This window comes from Halichoerus grypus, chromosome 6 (assembly GCF_964656455.1).
Source record: "Halichoerus grypus chromosome 6, mHalGry1.hap1.1, whole genome shotgun sequence".
NCBI classification, from domain to species: domain Eukaryota; kingdom Metazoa; phylum Chordata; class Mammalia; order Carnivora; family Phocidae; genus Halichoerus; species Halichoerus grypus.
Window position 1 is genome coordinate 66845095 of NC_135717.1, and position 20569 is coordinate 66865663.

The 20569-nt window shown below is 43.1% G+C and overlaps 1 protein-coding gene and 1 long non-coding RNA gene across 11 annotated transcripts in view; one reads left to right on the forward strand and one right to left on the reverse strand.

Moving 5' to 3' along the window:
* The window catches only part of ODAD2 (outer dynein arm docking complex subunit 2), a 185866-nt gene extending 173297 nt beyond the window's left edge, over positions 1-12569 (reverse strand). For 4 of the 6 annotated variants that reach the window (XM_036088826.2, XM_036088828.2, XM_036088829.2 and 1 more), the window contains exons 1-3: positions 12500-12569; positions 8346-8603; positions 1809-1966 (exon numbers count right to left, since the gene is read on the reverse strand). In XM_036088826.2, the coding sequence (XP_035944719.1) occupies positions 1809-1966; positions 8346-8569 (382 nt within the window). In that variant the 5' untranslated portion in view covers positions 8570-8603; positions 12500-12569. Of the gene's footprint in view, positions 1-1808; positions 1967-8345; positions 8604-12499 lie in introns of those variants that run through there. The other 2 variants (XM_036088831.2, XM_078075293.1) reach the window with 2 other exon arrangements.
* Positions 12570-12701: 132 nt separating this feature from the next.
* LOC144382332 (uncharacterized) overlaps positions 12702-20569 on the forward strand; it is a 77022-nt gene continuing 69154 nt past the window's right edge. For all 5 annotated transcript variants that reach the window (XR_013449031.1, XR_013449033.1, XR_013449032.1 and 2 more), the window contains exon 1: positions 12702-12923. This is a non-coding gene — a long non-coding RNA (uncharacterized LOC144382332). The remainder of the gene's footprint in view (positions 12924-20569) is intronic.

Here is a 20569-nt window from a genome sequence, read left to right on the forward strand (position 1 = left end):
GTCTCCTTAGAAGAATCATCAGAACTGTGTGTGTGTGAGTGTGCACGTGTGTGTGTGTGCGCGCACGTGTGCCCATGCTCAGTGTTCACAAATGCTTTCTTTCCAAAATAGTGTGTTTCGCTCAGTCTACAGATCTACTGCCAGTCTTTTCCACCTGTTCAAACTGCTTATATTTTCAATGCCTTTTGATGTTTGAGTCGGAAAAACAAATCTCGCCAGTACTTACACACATACCAAAGTTACACTGAAAAACTTCAATACTAACTCATGATCAAGGCTGACATAGGTGTGAAAGTCGACCCTAGAGAGGCTGAAAACAGAATTTGGTAAAAGCCAAAGAACCATGAAGTTGCAAGTGAGGAAGAAGGGGGCAAAGCCTTATTTGGGAAGGAGGAATTTAAGTAAGATGAAATATATATGCATTTGGACAGGGAGGGAGAAAAGGCCTACGGGACTAGTTCAGAAAATTCAACCTGACTGAAATGAAGAGAAGCACAGGGATGGCATTAACTCTGCAACAGGAAATGGACTATGGCACCAGGAAATAGCAGAAAAGGCTTAGGGCCTCTTAGAAAAGACCACATGAAGGGAGGGGCAGGGAAAGGAGATCTAGGAATCATCCACTTATTGAGCATCTCAACTTAATCACCCTTATGGCAGTCATCTCATAAAGACTGAGGTAAAAAGGTACCAGATGAATTTGGGGGAAAGACAGAAACCTGACCCCCAAATTGCCGTGCACCAAGGAATTTGGACCCAAACTGAAGAGCTGTACCTAGAACTCTTACAGAAAGGACAAAATGCAGCAAAGGATACACATTTAGCCAAACTAGATATATAGCAGCCAGTCTATATATTAGGTTCATATTTTAATTTGAATTTGATGCTATTAACAATCTCCTTGAATTCGGCTTTACTCTTAAGATTTCACTCCTTCTCAGCAAAGTAGCTATGATGTACAGATAGCCTAATAAAGAAGAGTCAGCAAGAGATAAGAAGAAGCTGTTGTCCTAAGGTTCACATCTTAAAGAAATTAAAATTTTTTTTTTAAAAGGAGCATCTTCCCATGCCCCAGCAAAGAATGACGGGAGGTAGGACCCAGGGACCTTCTAGTCACACGATTCCAAAGAAGCAAAACATGTATGCAACATCATTATCTACTGTTAGGTATTTCTACTCATAAGAAAAATTTAGGGTACCATTACAGCAGGCAATTGATTACATTCTTTCTTGCATGTTAGATGCTTAGACAACAGTGAAAATCTACATCCTTAAAGAAGAGGAAAAACACTTCCCATTGAATGAATGAAACTATTCACAGAAGGCTATGCAGCCCACAATGGAACAGGACTGAGACCAATGGCAAGTGAGATTATTCTGTGCTATCTCTGCTACGTGCACTGTAGAGGAAACAGCATCATCCATCACAGCAGGGCTGAGAGTAGAGGGCAGATTCTGGTGCTGGCCCTGCTAATCTGTCTTCTGTCCCGTGTGGACCTCAAAGGCTGCAGGCCGCTGGTCTTTCCAGAAGCTGCAAAGCCTGTCTTTAAGCCGCATGTTACAGTTAGAAATCTAGAAGCTTGCTAGTGGTAAAGTATTAGGCCTTTCATTTTAAAGTAGAAATTGGATACAAGCAGGACATTCTGCCCAGAAAAATGACATTTTTATGAAGTTGAACATAGGACTTTTTTACCTTTTAGGTCACAGAACTTTTTCTAAGAGACTGTAACAAATGATTCCCCCCCCCACCCCCGCCCCAAGATTGTGTTTCTAAAAATTCAAATCACAGACTGGAGCATAAATATCACCTTCGATACAGGCCTGTGCCTCCTTCAGCTTCGTATCTTTGGCAATAAGCAAGAGGCGGGACAGCTGCCCAAAGCTCCTGACCTTAATGTGTGGCACAGAGACAGACAGCAAGGGCTGCCCATCTTTATCAACTTCTTCTGACTTGACTGTTGTTTCACTAGGAAAATTTAAAAAAAATAATAAATAAAAAAATAAATAAATATCAAAAGCTTAAGATTACCTGGATGCTAGTGAAGTTAAATGTAAGACATTTCGACAAATTATTCCTACAATTATCATATGGTTTCACTCATATGTGGAACATAAGGAATAGCATGGAGGACCATTGGGGAAGGGAGGGTAAACTGAAGCGGGGGCGGAAATTAGAGGGGAAGACAAAGACAAACCATGAGAGACTATGGACTCTGAGAAACAAACTGAGGGTTCTAGAGGGGAGGGGGGTGGGGGATGGGTTAGCCCGGTGACGGGTATTAAGGAGGGCACGTTCTGCATGGAGCACTGGGTGTTATACGCAAACAATGAATCACTGAACACTACAACAAAAACTAATGATGTACTATACAGTGGCTAACTGAACATAATAAAATAAACCAAATCATTCCTATGTCTCATTATAAAACACAAAATATAAATATTTCTTGTGAGAAGCTCATCTCTTTTCTTACCTTGGCCACACTCAGATGCTTAACTTCTCAGTCTTATTAGTGACTATAGAGAGCCACACAATCTATCCAGGAAGAAAATCTTAAGCAGTTTCTTGAATACTTACATGAACTCAATCACAGTTTTTGTTTTTCTGACAATGTGTTGGACATCTTTAAAAAAAAAAAAAATCACTGGTTCTACAGCACCATTCATGTTTGGGGAATTTCTAATGTTATATTATTTATAAAATTTACACCACAGTGATTAGTGGTTAAAAATTTTCTTGGCTACTCTGTTTATGAACAAAAAGCTATACAAAAAAGAGAGAGACAAACTAGATTCCCTCTGTGGATTGCTTTCCCCACTCCAAACCCCCTAATTTGGTTTACTTTAGGATAATATGCAGCTTTTCTAAATAGACTTTTCCTGATCAGAAATTACTAAGTCTCCTAGATTTGTGTGTCTGTTCATTTTATTTCTTTTTTAGGTCAGCATTTAAGAAATATTAAGATGTTTTTATGGCAGTGATATTTCTTTTTTTTTTTTTTAAAGATTTTATTTATTTATTTGAGAGAGAGAGTGAGCACGAGAGGGGGGAGCGGGAGAGGGAGAAGCAGACTCCCCACTGAGCAGGGAGCCCGATGCGGGACTCGATCCCGGGACTCCAGGATCATGACCTGAGCTGAAGGCAGTCGCCCAACCAACTGAGCCACCCAGGCGCCCGGCAGTGATATTTCTATAGGTTTCTACCACTTGCAACATTAACTAAACTGCCTAGGTTTTTATTATATACAGATATCCCTGGCAAAACTGTTTTCATCGTAAGACCTGATCTAACATATTTTAAATTGTAATGCAGATAAACAGATGTGGAATGTTGCCAGTTCATCAGAAAAAGTAAACCTGACAGACTCAGACTCAGCTCTCCTACCCACACTATTTCACTAGAAAAGGAACAAGAGGATAGAGACTGTGGGAGGCAGAATGGTGGCTCCCCACAGATGTCCACATCCTAATCCCCGAAGCCCATAAATGTGTTGCCTCATGTGGCAAAAGGGACTATGCAGATGGATTAAGTTAAGGATCTTAAGATGAGAAGACTATTCTGAAATATGCAGGAGGGTCAAGTCAGAGAAGCCGACGTGACATGGAAACAGAGGTCAGAGTAACACAGAGCCAGGAGCCTGGGAACGCAGGTGGCCTCCAGAAGCTGCAAAAGGCAAGAATGGATTTTCCTTCAGCCCCCAGGAGGAACACAGCCCTGTGAACCCCTTGATTTTAACCCTACAGACTCATTTTAGTCTTTGCACCTCCAGAACCATAAGAAATTAAATCTGCATTGTTTTAAGCCACTGAGCGTGTGATAATTTGTTACAGCAGCAATCGGAGGCTGATACAGGGACGTCTACCAGTCTTTGCCCACTGCTCTATGCGCAGTAACTTACATAGTAACTGCACACAGAAGGTGCTCAATAAATGGAAGAGGAATAAATGAATAAAAGATTTCCAGACTGACCAGTGCTGTGTGTTGTAGGCAAAATGTGTGTTTTCTCTAAAATAAAGCTTTTGGAATAATGTCTTTAGGATTGAGGTGATTTCTTAAAGGTTTGTACCGGGCTGGCCGCGAGTGCTAAGAGGATGATGACAAGACTAAGTTATAAGCCGATTGAATGCCAACACCATCAAGCCACTGAACTTGAGAAGGTGAAACTCCTGGTGAGAAACGGAAGAAGTCAAGGGCACAGGGCACGTATTTCATTGCTCCCACCAGTTGAAACCTGTACCTCAGCAGAGCAGTAGGAAATAAACGGCAGCTATAGGGAGGATGTGGAAGAGCAGGTTTGTTTCTGGGCTCACAGTTTCTAACGCCTGAAGAAAGAGCTTCTGGAAAAAAAAAAAATACAGCACCCTCCTCGTGAGGTCAAGATGAATGTGCTATAAATGAAACCCACTGACCTGATCAAAAGACTTTTAAACTGGCATTGGGGAAGGCAGCTGAAAATACTATAGCTTATACTATAAAGTGAGAAAGCAGGAGAATGTCTCATTTATTTCATCCCCGGTGCCTAGTTTAGTGTCCAGAACATAGTAATTACTCAATAAATGAGTCTAAATAGTAACAAGGGAAATGAGGCTATAGTTGAGAAACTAGTTAGTAATTCTCAGGAATGAAAAACAAAGAGCTCAGTAACAAAAGTTATGGCCACCCATTTTAATACCATAATATAGAAGTTTTACCAAAATATGGGGCGCCCGGTGGCTCAGTTGGTTAAGTGTCTGACTCTTGATTTCAGCTGAGGTCATGATCTCAGGGTCGTGAGATCAAGCCCCACGTTGGGCTCCGCACTCAGCGTTGAGTCTGCTTGTCCCTCTCCCTGAGCTCCCTCTCCCCTGCTCCCTCACTCTCTCTCTCTCTCAAATAAATAAAATCTTAAAAAAAAGAAGTTTTACCAAAACATAATAATTATAGTCTCATAAAACAATACAATTTTAAGATTGGAGATCATGTAACTGAGCCTTCATGACATTGATAAGAGAACTAGAACAAAAAGGCAAAAGGATCAAACAATGCCCATTACCAAGGAGTATTGGGAAATAAGCAATAAAAAAGATGCCTGTGGAGACTTAGAGAAGAAAAAAGAAAACTAGGAACCAGAAAGGTATGAATTATGAGGGAAGTGGTCAGGACAGGGGGACGAGGGCCACTGCTCAGGGCCTGACTTCTCATCCACCCAGAACTCCTACCAGAAGAGAATTTTGTCCCAACTCAGACATATCCCTGAGACAGCAGAGAGATATTCGCAGCTGAAATACCACGATACTAAAGCCAACATGATTCAAAAATCATAGTTCTACCAAAGAAGGAGAGAAAAGAACAGGTAATAACATTTTCACTAAGTGATTCTGAATGCTTATCCAGTTTCCAAATTTCCCAAGCTTCATTCTAATGAGTCAAAGCAACTCAGCTCTATATACCACCAACAGATGGTGTTAATCATTGGAGGGTGTCATTTGTCCTTAGCTTAGAGTGGACTTGGGCTTCATTCTGAGTATCTTAGAAAGATTAGTAATCTCATCCTGTCTGATAAGAACACAAGCAATTGAAAATGGTAATACAAGGAGACCTATGATTTCCTTTAAAATGAAAGTGGAGCTATTTTTCCCAAAATATTGAACGTGGGGAGACGATGACAAGTATTATTACAGGATAAAGAGCTATACATTGGAAATGATCCTAAAGGAAAAGAATGAGTCATCTAACATGTGGAAAGTGGCATGCCTATCTACTCAACAATGATCCTCACAAAAGAAGATGGGCGATGAAATAAAAAACCTTTTCAGTGCGTGATGAGCAGATCAGTTTCAACATCAGATGCCTATTAGCCTAATTCAGAAGAAGGCTGATCACACTTCTACAGACGGCTACAAAGAGTGCATTTGGAGATGTACAACATCAAATGAGAAATGAGGCCACAAGTGTAAATACAAAAGAGATCAACAAAAGGGGGGAGCTTACTTCTTTCAACAGACTTCCCATGCAGATTAAACTGACTTGTTTTGGAACAAGAGGCTGAGAGAATGTACATTCCCAAGAAGAAGAACCGGCCTAAATATTCTAAAATACCCAAGAATATTCTAGTTTGGTAGAAACACATCCAGGGACCCCAAGCTCAAAGCCTTTATGATGACTTAGGTATCTATATCTCGTGGACTTACGGACCTGAATCCTACCTGAAAGGAGAGCAATTTCCCCCCAATTTAAATAAATGAATATAAAGTGTCCTAAGGGCCAGTGGCTAAGCAAGAAGAGTGCATGTGAACCAAAGGGCAAAGAATGAGGTAGCTGGGGCTCTTTTAATAATATATCCTTCCAGCCATTGAGGGCATCTCTGGTCTCTATCACTTGTTGTTATATTGCTAGACATAGCATACCAAGTGGCTATGGGTTGCTGACAGTTCTTTGGTTTGGGGGGAGGAGTAAGGGGAATGGTCAAGACTTGATGTGTAAACATTTGGTATTTTCTATTAGTACCAAAATCTCAGCTGTATCCTTTGCCTTCTTCAGGACAATCAGTACCTACCTGGTTTTCATCAAGCCACAAAGGCATGGTTTCCTTCAAATACAGCAAGTGCTACTATTAGACCCTTCTTTTCCCTTCCAACATCAAAGATATCATCAATAAAGGTCAGAAACAAAAACAATGGATAGAAAAATTGGCCCAAGGAAAAGTTGCCTAGTCAATTTGACAGAAGGAAGATGATCAAGGGGCATTTGGTTCAAAACACACATGGTGCCAAAATGTCAAGACATCCTGCTTAAGAGGGACCACTGTACCTAAAGACTGGGATGCAGAGGTATAAGAATGGAAATAGAGCAAAAAAGAAATCAGACAAGGATAAAGGAAGAGAAATAGTAATATAATTGAGGTGTGTGTAACAGCCCACCTAAGTAGGTCGCAGATGTGGTCATGTTTGTACTTGGAACACAAAATAAGTACAGAGGTAAGATACAATGACACTCTTGATATTCTTCTGACATCTGCTTTAAATCCATCTTTGTGCTAAGTAGTTCATATGTTTCTGGACTATATCGTTTTGCAGATGAGTTCATCTTTCTTTTTTTTTTTTTTTATTTTTATTTTTTTTTTTTAAAGATTTTATTTATTTATTTGACAGAGAGAGACACAGTGAGAGAGGGAACACAAGCAGGGGGAGTGGGAGAAGGAGAAGCAGGCCTCCCGCTGAGCAGGGAGCCCGATGTGGGGCTCGATCCCAGGACCCTGGGATCATGACCTGAGCTGAAGGCAGACGCTTAACGACTGAGCCACCCAGGCGCCCCTCATCTTTCAAAGGTTAGGAAAAACAACGTGTGACACTACACTGAACTTAAGTGGGAGCAATGAATAATGACAAGCACTTTGGGAGGAAGTGACCATAGGCACAGTTAGATATAAAATACAATAAAAAAAAAAAGACTTCAGGAAATTCAGAGAGAAGGTAAGCATGAGAGCAGAACCAAAGCACTCCTGAAATGCAATTCAAGAATTGTTTTTCAGTTCTAAAAATGAAATTCAGAGTTTATTCTCACAAATAATCCCAAAGGGAAAAATGGAAAAGGCATCTCTAGGGAGCTGTGGCTGGTCAGTGACCTGTCTTGTATAAGGTCAGATTTAAAAAGTTCATATGCGAAACCCAGGAGGAACATGGTGGCAGAAAAGAGGATCCGAATGCCTGAAGGTAGAAAATAAGCTGAAGCTGATCAAAACAACAGAACAGATTTACATATGTATATGCAAATTAATCCTATATAATTATAATTACATTTACATAAATACATACATATTTTACCTACGTTCACAAGAGCTAAATTGACAGCTCCCTGTTTGAGGTAGAGGTAAGATCTTTTTAAAATCTCAGATTTGGAAGGTTCTCATTTGAGGACAATTCTAATTGTCAAAAAGTCTCTCCCATATAGTGAGCAAATTTACCACTCTCCCTCTGCTGCTCCAGGAATTACTAGATTTAAATACCAGAAGGGATTCTCTCTATATCAGAGGTCACAAAACCAGGGCCTTACTTGCACCTGGAGGGTCGTATGGATAAGTGGAAAGCCCAAACATAAAGCAACAGCAAATGTTGGAGTGTGGTGACCTGGAGAATGCATCCCCTATCAAAAGAAATTCAAATCAAAATTTAAAAATTAGATGAACAACGTGTTGGCCAAACAAAATATACTCAGATTTCACCTGAGTGCCTCCCGTTTGCAATCCCTGGGTCAGAATATTTCTGAGATTCATAGATGTTAAATTACTTGCCTGAAACCTACAAACCAATTAACAGAAATACATACAATGAAGATACTAAATTCTAGAAGCAATTTACTGGCTTACCTGACAATATAACCTGATTCAAATGCTGAGGGGTCCAAGTTTGTTTTCCATTCAAGTGGTTCTACAAAAACATATTTTGCCTCTTGAGGATGTTTGTAGATAAAACTCTCCACGAACATGATAATTTCTTTCAGTATTGCCTCATTGAGAGGAGTAATTTCCAAGGTTCTGGTCCCATAACCGGCCGCAGTCCACTGCGCCGATCTCGTCAGAGCCACGCCCATGGGAACCGTCGATGCTCAGATCTGAGCACACACGCTGCATCAGAGCAGAAAGAGAAACAGAGGATAGCAAGCACCTTTTCCCCAGAACCGTTTTCCTTTTCAAGGCTTTAAGCCATCCAACCCACAGTCTGCTTATTAATCGTTGTGGCTGATTTTTTAATCATCGAATTGCTCTTTAAGGCAATAAAATAGTTCATTTTTACTGAGCCAGCTCTAAGTAAAAGCAATGGGTACTTGGATTTTCCAATACCTGTCTGCCCTGTGAATAACTTTCTCATTTCCCTGGGTCTAAGAGAGGAAGTGCAAGTAACTGGGCGGAAAACAGAAACGGAAAACCCCAACAGTGGAAGGAAGAGTGGAGGAGTGTGGCATCGCGGCTTTTGGTCCCCAGGCCTGCTGGAGCCCGAGGCGGATGAGCAAAGCTCTTCTGAGCTGGGCAGCACATCGTTTAGAACCAGGCTGTTGGGGCGCCTGGCTGGCTCAGTCGCTAAGCGGCTGCCTTCGGCTCAGGTCATGATCCCAAGGTCCTGGGATTGAGCCCCACGTCGGGCTCCCTGCTCCGCAGGAAGACTGTTTCTCCCTCTCCCACTCCCCCTGCTTGTGTTCCCTCTCTCGCTGTGTCTCTCTGTCAAATAAATAAACAAAAATCTTAAAAAAAAAAAAAAAAAAAAAAGGAAGAACCAGCTGTCAAACTGAACTCCGTTATTCTGACTTTTTAAAAAAATGTATTTTTATTTAAATTCAATTAACATATAATGCATTATTGGTTTCAGAGGTAGAGATCATTGATTCATCAGTCTTATATAATACCCAGTGCCCATTACATCACATGCCCTCCTTAATGTCCATCACCCAGTTACTCCATCCCCGCCCCCCTCTCTTCCCTCCAGCACGGACTTTCTTTTAAAAAGAGAACATTATCTGTAACATTAAATAAGAGCCAAGTTAGAAAGCAAGTTCTCACTGTCAACATTCAAGGCTTTGTTCCCTGATAGTCTATACTTGTTTGCTCTCTCATTAAAGGGATCATTAAAGCCTTCCTTCCAGAATATTAGAATGGTTATAAAGTTAAATATAGAATAGAATTAGCTTTCCCCCCATCATTATGACTAAAGCTCAGAAGTACCAAGACTCTACAGAAATGACTTGGAGATTTTGGATTTTGTGCTGTATTCAATCTTGATATCCAGTAACAGGACATCTAGGTCGGTGGTTCTTAATGAGCCAGTTCTCATAATGCAGAAGTATTATAAAAGACATTTCATTATCAAAATGATAGGAAGGAGACATTATTGGCATTCAGTGATGAGGACCAAGAATGTCAGACATCCTGCAATGTGCATGACAGTCCCCAGAAGGAAGAATTATGCTACAATCTCCACGCATCTAGTAGATGAAAAACTTCAGGTAAGTAATACCTGTGCTTAGAACCTATCTCCACTTTACAAATAATCATAAAGTTTTTTTTTCCACAATTTTGATATACACAAAATTTTCCAGGATTGCAACTATCATATAAGTCAAAGGAAGGTTGTACATACTTTGTTTTATATGGAAGTCTACCAAGAGCTCAGCATTTTGGAAAATCACGCCATTGATGGCCATGCTGGTCACACAACTTAAGTTTCAATGACATGTTTATATCAGCCTTCATCTGGAGCTACTCCATTCACAGTAGGTAATTCTGTGTAAGGCTGGAGCATCTGACTACTTCATTACACATTCTAGTGCAGTGGTACCTGAGCATTTCCATACTGATACTGTATTACAATGATCTACCTTTTAATTTTCCTTTATTTTACAGTTAGAGCATTAACAACATTTTAAAACTATGCATGTATGTAGGATTATTATCTAGGATTTTGATTTTGGAGTAGCAAAGCAGACATTACAAAATAGTTGTTATAAAAAAACGATAGTTCTTGGGGCTGAGTATGGCTGATATATGTGTATATAAATACGTATATATTTTTATATCTGTATATATAATTGCTAGTGAAATAAAATGTATACAATTAGGGTACAAATTTGTTCTGTGCATTTATTTTAGTATTCCAGTGATTTGTTTCTATTGCTTGATTCTGAACATATGTACTGATGCTTATATGTAACACTGCTGATTTTCCCAATATTATGAGAGTAAGTGTAAGCTAAGTACAAATAACTTTATCGTATACAGCAAGTCTTAGGTGCACAGTTCTGTTTTTAATCTTAATTATACAATTTGTTTCAATGGTCTTATAAAACTATGGCATGTGTATAATTTCCTTCTTGCACTTTTTAAAAGGAAAATGTGGACGTACATAGATTACCTAAGACTATAGCAGTCAACACCCCATACAGCAACTTCCTGGAAGACACTTTAAAAAGAGCTAAGAAATGCAGAAAAGGTCTTCTTTTCATCATGATAAATTTTTATACAGAAGTAACTGTAACACATTTGAATCTCTTCAAATTGTTTTTCTAAATCTGATAAACCAGGTGCTGCAACAATGAACGGCTTGATTTGAGAAGGCTGGTTAGCAGAAGAAAATTTCAGGGAGGCCTAGGACAATCTAGAAGGCATATAAAATATTACCGGGGGGGGGTAAGTGGAACAAAATCCGGAACAAGACAAGATACGTATAAAAAGGCTTAAAAAAAAAAAAAAAAGACAGAAGTACTTTGCAGGCTTAACTGAATAAATTTTAAAGTGAAAACAGGGTAATCTAATGTTTTTCATGTTAAGTCTAGGAAATTTCTAATGGCTTCATTTACCAAGAGAACCAGAGCTATAGCATTTATTCCACTAATCCCAGAGGTGTTAAAAAATGATCAGTATAACTCAGGTAAAAATACAAAACTAACACTTTTTATCAAAACAGGCTGTTCCCCAGTTTCTACCCACTGCCAATCCAGGTGTCCTTTTGGCCTAAGAACCATGGTTACAACGAATACATATGAATACATAGTACACATCTTTAAATTAAGGTACGATTGTTAAAAAGTTTAATGATTAAAAGGGAAAAAATTTTGTGCATGTGTTTGCATAAATTGAGAATCACTTATATTCATTTTCTCTACTAATTCTACTCATTTTCTCTACTAATCAAATCGCTCTAATAGAATCTGTTTTTCTGTTTTCAGGGTTAGTAGGGCAAGCTTCCCGTATCATTAATAAAATGAAACCTGTCCATGAATAATTTCTGTAACACTTGAGCAGAAGCAAACCCGAATTCTTTAGGAAGCTCAGGGAACGTAAGCATCAACTCTGAGATCTAGAAATGTGGCTGGGTAACATTGATTGCGGGGTCATTCCGAGAATGATGAAACTACAGAAAAATTAAATTTTCAGGAACTGACATGAAGAGCGCCCTCAATCAAAGTACACGCAAACCCTGTGTTTAAACACGAGATGACAGCACCAACCGGGCCGGTGACAAGCGTTAGAGTTGGAGGCTCAGTTTCTAGGGATGAGGGGGATGCGGGGGGCAGGCAGCGAAGACAGTATAGCCAGAAGCAGGCACAGCCGCAAGGGCGGAGGGGAAAGGCGAAGAGGGGAAGAGAGGCAGGGAGTCGGCCTGAGAAGCAGAGAGAACGGATAACGGAAGAAATGGGGTCGCGGCAGGGTGGAGACGGGGGAGCTCGGGGGCGAAGGAGCAGGACGTGCCCGGGCAGGGGCAAGGTGTCGGCGGGGAGGCAGGGGCTCAATGCGGGTGGGAGAGAGAAGGGGAGAGGACGGATCTCGGGCCCGACGAGAGAAAGGCAAGAGGCGAGGGAGACAGAAGCGGGGGCCCGAGAAAGGCCCCCATTTCTCGAACCGCGCGTTAGGCTGCAAGGACCCCAGCGCGGGGCGAGCGTGAGCTGGGGGTCCCGGGGGCCGCAAGAGCAGCGGCGAGTCCCCCCCCCCCCGCCCCCGGCGGCCGCCCTGCGCCCACCGGCCGCACTCACCTGCAGCGCCCAGCTCCGCGCCCGCACTCGCCGCGCGCCCGCCTGTTGCTAGGACGCCAGGTAAACACCCGGCGCCCGGCTGCCGCGCAGCGCGTCACCGCCCCGCGGAGGAAAGCTCCGAGCCCGCCCCCAGCGCCGCGGCTGCCGCGCAATTGCGCCCAGAGCCCGCCCAGCCCGCAACCGCGTGCCCCCGGTCGACCCGCGCTCCCGCACGCCCGCCGCCCCGCCGCCTGCCCCCGGGGGGACCCGCGCTCCCGCACGCCCGCCGCCCCGCCGCCTGCCCCGGAGGCGGGGGCGGGGGGACGCCCTGCAGTGCGGGGTTCCACCGACGCCCGCAACCGCTGCTCCCCGCTCGTCCCCTCCCTGGAAACAGCGTCATGGGACCTCCTTCTTCGAGGACTCGGTTCCTGACTCACTCCACCAGGTGGGAAACGTTTACCTTAATTAAGGCCACCCGCAGTGCGGGGGTTGAGCAGCTAATTAATGTGACCGAAAGCTAATAGAAAATGTTCCTTAGAAACACCGTTTTATGTGTCTCCACAGGCTTCTGGACAGGTGTTCTGCCGTGTTCCATACGGTGTTCTATGTACCTTAAATCTTCATTTAGTTCTCAAAATAGCAGAGGGTCTCTCACCGGATATTTGAGGCCTAAATGTGCTTCTCCGAAAAGCAAATGTCGTGGAATATACAAATACTCACTGGAAGAGCAGAAACTGCTCTTCAGTAGAATAATTCAGAGAATTGGAATGAAATGAGAACATTTCCCCCTATTTTTAAATGCCTTTTACCTTTTACCAAGATGGCCTTAACCCTACCTGTAGATACTTCTACCAAGAAGAGTCCCAGCTTTGAAAAACCAGAAGGGGCTGAAGAGTAGAAAAAAGAAAATATTTGGGAAAAGAATAATAAAAGCGAGCAAGAACAGTATACTGTCTTTGGGGGTAGAGTGTTTAGGGATGGGTCCTGGATAATTTAGGGTGGTGAAGTGTTTAGGAACTAGAACTGGATTCTTTCCCTAAAGTCAAAGACACAGATATGGATTATGTTAGGATATTACATGTCAGGATATTATGTTGTCCTGGCTTAAAAGCGGAGCCTTTCCTCAGACACTACAGGGAAATGAAATAGATTAGGCCTTTGTTTGGGGTTCTTTTCTTTTTTCTTTCTTTTATAAAGGTCTTGGAAGTGGGATCATTTTGCTTAAAGTAGCCTCTACCTCCAGCGAAGCCTAGACTTGCAATGAATCAGAAGGGAAGATTATATGCTAACAGGTGCATAATCTGAAGGGAGCCCTTCCAAAAATGAACAGATCACACTCTGAGACAACCACAGCATCATACCTACAGAGTGATGCAGGTCACACTTTGGTGAGGATCAGAATCCACCCTTCAGAGGGTTGTCAAAACAGTCCTGGAGCAGGGAAATTTCATTGGGTGCTTTTCTGTCATTTGCACATTTTTAACCAGCTGTATAATATGAGAGAGCGTAACTGAGCCCAACAGAGAAACCGGTCAGAGATCTACAAAGTCAGGACGCTTGACCTTGGTTTCCAAAGCTGGAGAAAGCCAGTGCCCACCAAGATCCGCGTAGCTGTGTCCTCATTTGCCAAAGTTCATGCCACATGTCACAATCTACCATTGCTTAATCTGATGGCAAAATCTGAATTTATTAACCCTGAGGTTGTCCAGTAAAAAAAAAAAAAGGCATGTAATAATATGCAAATCTGTAGAATTCCCAGCTGGTTTCTTCCAATTTTTCCTTGCCATGTTGGAGTACTAACTTGGCGTGTCTTGGTCCTGGAGGAGTCCACAGCACTGTCTAGACCCTCCCCCCCGACATCCCACTCCTCCATGCCCTTGGCTTAAATGACTACTTCTCAGAGAGTGCTGACCACCCAAACTAAAGAAGTCTCCCACTAGGATTTGTCTTGACTAGTCCGTCTTACTGCCTGTTTGCTACCTCCACAGTAAGCTCCATGAAAGGGACCTTCCTGTCCCCTTCAAGTCTCTATCCCTAAGATCTAGAAGAGTGACTGACACATGGAAAGAATAAAATTGGTGAATCACCTAGTCAAAGACGCCTTGCTACCTGGCATTCTCTGTTGAGCCAGGCACGGAAGGGTGAAGCTCACATTTCCTCAGACATAGTTGATAGAACCAGTTGGATCATTCTGAGTGGCTGTGTTCAGGAAAAGAGCCTTCAACACTGAGAGCACACCCAGGAGTTTGTTGTAGCAGAGGATTTTCCCGGCACTGCCTTCATAAAGTATGGACACGGGACCCAGTTCTGCCCAGTGGAGCTTTACAGAAAGCCTGCTAAGGACTTCTGGGAAAGACTGGAGAGTTGTCAGCCCTTCCTGGTAACTTTATGTCAGCTAAATATGCTCCCTGTGAAACCACCCACCCTGGCTCAGACCAGCTCAGCTCCTCTGTAGAGTTCACGCACAGATCCTGTGTTATAGTCTGCTAGGGCTGTCATAACAAGGCACTGCAGATTGGGTGGCTGAAGCCACAGAAGTTTGTTGTCTCTCAGTTTTGGAGGCTAGACATCCAAAATCAAGGTGTGAGCTGGGTAAGTTCCTTCTGAGGGCTGTAAGGGAAGGACTTATTCCAGGCTGCTCTCCTTGGCTTGTAGATGGCCATCTTCATGTCCACATGACATTCTCCCTGTACACCTGTCTCGGTGTGCAAATTTTATATTTTTTCTAAGGGTACCAGCCATATTGGATTAGGGTCCACTCTAATTAACTCATTCTAACCCAATTCACTCTGTAAAGAGCCTATCTTCTATAAAGAGATACTGGGACTTCTATGAATTTTAGGGAGGACACAATTCAACACTTAATATTATGTAAACAAAAAAATCAGTAGGTCTCAGGGGCCCATTCATCTGTGTTAGAGTGGGGCCAGCTGGTGTGAGGCAGCCAAGAGAAGCATTTATGGGCCATAACCATGAGAAGATGATAGGTAAGTTCTGTTTGAGTGTCCAATACCTCAGTCAGAAAGGGCCAAGACCGGTGCAACTTCATAAGGCTTGCTGGAAAGTACCATCACTTACATTGTACCGTATTGGGGTTAAGTCTCATTGAGGGGAAAGGTTGCCTCTCAATGGAATTTTTCAGGGGATTTCAACAGAAATTCCGATGATAGAAAATTTCTTGAAGTCTGAGGAAGTTCTAAGGACCAAATTTGCCAGATCCCACCTTCCATTAAAAAGACCAGCAATCAAACAGCTTCAGTTGTCTTCCTGTGCACAAAGATAGCTCTTGGTGGTACAAGTGTACCAAGGCCCATGGTCTGGAAATGAAATGGCTCCTTCTCCTTAGATCCTAACCTTCTAGACCTTCGTTTATTCCATTAATGCTTTCTTTTGGCTACCAACATGTGCCACGCAGAACCTAGCAGAACTAGGTTATCTAAATACATCTAAGTACATCTGGGAGCGGCTTCTGCAGGATTCTGGCGGGCTGCTTTTCCTAGGGAAACTTAACAAGAGAAAGCTATGAGATAAAATTGCAGCCCCTGGCTGTGCAGCTGATCTCAGGCCTACAAGAGATACTCATCCTCTCCTTTCTCTGCTGCCTATTCCAGACTCCCCTCACCCTTCAGTAGTGCCTTTGCTGATCTAGATGGCTTACCTTCTGGGGTCATCCCTGGCCCTCTCTGCTGAGGGATCTGAACCACTGGCATCATCAGCCCTTGTCACGTGGTGGCTATTTTATTTGTGCCTTTACCATTGAAATTGGGCAAAGAAGTACCAAGCAGTCCACAGGTGGACCACCCAAGTTCCAAACACATCCTTCCCTAACCCCACAGCAACCCTCCCTCTTCCTCATGATCAGGCTCAATTGCTCTGACCAGGATCATGACTCCTTTACTTGCCTATTGGTCTCTTGCACAAAGAACCCAAAGTCACAAAGTTACCACGAGTTAAAGTTTAAGATTTATTTATTTTAGAGAGAGAGAGAGAGCAAGCAGGGGGAGAGGCAGAGAGAGAGAGAGAATCCCAAGCAGACTCCCTGGTGAGCACAGAGCCCAACACAGGGCTCGATCCCATGACCCTGAGATCATGACCTAAGCTGAAATCAAGACTCAGATGCTTAACTGACTGAGCCACCCAGGTGCCCCACCAAAGTTAAAGTTTAATGTCCCTTGCTGGAACATTTCCCCTCTAGGAACCAGGACTTCTGAATGTACAGAGCCCAGATTTGCAGTGACAGGAAGCACAAATTCCCCCAAGTGATAGGTAAGCATGGCCACTCCTACTTCCACCTCTTAGTTCTAGAAGCCATGTATTTGACCTTTATAGGTCACAGCCCCATATTATGGCTGTTGATTTAGGGTATATGCCGCAGGGTGGAGGATGGCACCCCATCCTTACCGAGTATTCTCCCCAAGCTGGCACTACAGTTATGCCTTCAAAAGATCATTAGGGGGCGCCTGGGTGGCTCAGTCGGTTAAGCAGCTGCCTTCGGCTCAGGTCATGATCCCAGGGTCCTGGGATCAAGCCCCGCATCGGGCTCCCTGCTCAGTGGGGAGTCTGCTTCTCCCTCTCCCTCTGCCACTCCCCCTGCTTGTGCTTTCTCTCTCTTGCTCTCTGTCAAATAAATAAATAAATAATCTTAAAAAAAAAAAAAAAAAAAAAAGGCCACTTAGTTGCTCTGTTAGGATAGTCATCCAAAGCCCCTTTGGAGATTTTTCGTGCCCCTTCACTGAACGTGTTGAGGCTGGAAGACCGTGTTTAAGAAGAAATCTAGCAGAAGGTGACAGGGATGGAGGCTATGCGTGGGCCTGACAAAGAGTTCCCTCTGTTGATGCTTTGTCTCCGCTCTGCTAACAGCAGGGACTGACACTAACCTTTTAATACCGCTCATTCCTGGGGAGATTAACCAGGCCCTGGTAACAGATCAGGTACATTGGATTCCTTCCATTTTGAGGGTGGCAAAAAGATTCCTCCTTACTAGGACCAATACGTATTCCAAATAGGGATTTGCCTTCCCTGCCCACAATGCCTCGGTCAGAACCACCCTCAGAATGCCTCCGTCATCAACATGGTATTCCACACAACATTGTCTTGGAACAGGAGACTCATTTTAGAGCAACAGAGACGCAACAATAGGTTTATCACCATGAAAGCCATTGCTTTTACCATGAACGGCATGACCCAGAGGCAGCCATCCTGATAGGATAGTGGGATGACCTGCTGACTTTCCGGCTAAGGTGCAGTATGGCACAGTACCTCATGGGGTCAGGTCTCCATCCTCTGGGACATGGTTTATGCACCGAGTTAACAGTCACCATACAGTGCTGTTTTCTGTAGTAGCTGGAATTCATGGCTGTGCGAACCAAGGAGTGAACTTTCTCACCAGAACCATCAATGACCTACTTGTGGAATTTGGGCTTCCCATTCCCACAGCCTTGGGCTCTGCCAGTTAGAAGCCCTCGTTCTCATGGGCGGGGGGGATTGCTTGCACTGGGGAATACAGGGTTCCATTGAACTCGAAGCCGTGACTACCACCTGGCCGCTTTGGGGTCCTCATGCCAGTGAACCAAGAGAACAAAAAAAGCAGGGACTTATACTAGTTGGGTCATTGATTGACCATGATTACTGTGGGGGCTAGGATGCTATCACCACGAAGGAGGATGTTTATAACCCAGAGGCCAAGGGACTTGGCTCTTGGTACTTGGGCAGCTCTTAGTACTCCCATGCCTTGTGGCAACTATGAATTGGAAATCACAGCAACCACAGTCAGATAAGACAACTAAGGGCTCAAACCTCAACTCAACTAAGGGCTCAGAAATAGAGGCCTGGGTCATCCCACCAGGCAAGCGTCTCAGACCAGCCAAAGTAATAGCCATGGGACACTTGGGGTGCATGGTCAGCTTCTTGTTTCTACCTTGTCTTTGTTATTTCCTACCTATAGTCTCACTTTAGCCCTTTAGGTGAGAAAGAAGAGGGCAAAGGCCAAGGAACCTTCGAAATTGTCTCCCTGTCATAAGCTAGCTTTGCATCTTCTGCAGGAAGTCTAAACTGGCTCTTTCTCTAGTGAGAGTTTTTCTTGGCTCTTCAAGAACCTTCCACGTTGGTGTCCTTCCCCTAGGAGATTGCTCCATCCCAGAACAATCGTCCCCATTCTGGCTATAGCTTTGGGAATCTAGCATTTCATACGTCTGTCTGCTGAGGTCTCACGGCTGGTGTGCCGCCTCCACCAGATTATTTCCTTCACCACACTCACATTATTTGCCCTACAAACTCGGGAAGTGCAGATCAATCCCATCACAAGAGAAGTTTTCTCCGCTCTGCTGCCAAAGCCACTATACCCAGCCTGTCTCTCACCCGCAGGCTTGTCCGCTGCGTCCTCCCCACTTCCAACTGCACAGGGTGAAGGATACATAGTTAGGTCTCTAAGTGGCCTCATTAAAGTCCTTTTCTTCCTCTCTGACTTGAGGTTGGGGGCAGGTGAGTAGAGAAGAGATGGCCAGCCCGGCTCTCTCCGAAAAGCCCCTCCCTGGAAATCCACTCATTTCCCTTCTATAACTTCTGTGTGGGTGAGTCAGGTAATTGACTTTCCAGTTAGAGCCTTTACCATTTTACATCTTGGCCTAGTTCCTCACTCTGGAATAAGTTGTCTATTGTATCTTGAATCCCAATGTCTTGAATTAGTGAAACAGTTTTAACATTATTTCTTAGGTATATGTACAAATTGTGGATGGTTACACAGCAAATCAATAATATACATCACCTTAAAAAGTGAGGAAGAATTAATCATTTTTTATTTATATACCTCTTTATCTTTTGATGTATAATAATGAACCTATGTTCCTGTAGTAAAAAATTAGAATGGTGTAAAAAAAATAAACATAGGACATATAAGTAAATTTAAATTATATATACATATGAATTAATATTAGCCATTATTTGCCATATGTCAAATAACAAAGTGTAACAATTCTTTCATATGTATCAAACAAAGTGACTCTGATTCTAAAGTAAAATTATAGGATTGCCTTAAACATTTTGAGGCAACTTCATGGAGAAAAGATGTTTTTGCTGATTTTTATTCTGTATTTACATGTGATGCAGTTGATTGAATTTTGACTAGAAAATTTGAGTGTGAAAATAATTAAAATGACAGGAATCTCAAATCAAATTGGGGGGATAAGGGAGAAGCATGTTATAAGCTTCAGTACTATCAAAAAGAAAAATAATAAACCTAGAGAGGCACATTCTCTTCCCAGTTCGATCAACACCTCTAGAAATGATTAAAGCGGTCTATAGAGTGAACTACACCTACATGCCACATCACTAGCCTCCCAGTCAAACGTGTGCATTATGCATCTCCCCAAAGGCACTAAGATCCAATAGGGAGAGAGGAAGGGAGGGAAGATGAAACAGGCGAAACATGGCAACAAAATGTGGATAATGGAAAGCAGAGGAGTTGGAATGGCTTAGGAAAGAGGAGAAAGCGAAACCTAGTAGTTTGAAGGAGTCAAAGCCAATAAAAAGAAAACATTTGCAAATAACACAGACCCTGAAAAGACTCAGAACTAGGTAGCATCTCTGAAGTTGCAGAATGGACTGATAACAGGAAGGCAGCTTGAAAGCCTTGGTGGGGTAGCTGGACCCCAGCATCCTTTTCCCCAACAGAAAGATTCATAAGTCGAGGCACCAGGAACAGCCAAGAACTAAGAACATATGAGCACGCTGAGTGCTGAGACCCTCCTTAGCCCCTTCTCCTGGCTACCTTCCTCGCAATGGCAACCCGATCAGGCAAGAGAGCTGAGACTGACCAGCCTGATGACAAAAATCTCCAGATGCTGACATTTAGGTGTCTTGTCAAGCAAATACACAGGTGTTGAAGTAGGAAAAGTGTGTAGGAGGCAGGGGGCAAGAGTGATGGGAACAGAATTCTACCCTCTTTCAGAGTAGAGAGTCACTAATCATTTCTAAAAAGGAAAAATCAAGAAACAGCAGTTTAAGCATGTTATTTAGAAATCTGGAAATGTTGAGTAATACCAAAGACAAGTAAAAGTTGTTGCCCATCACTGTGATTTTTAAGCAAAACACAAC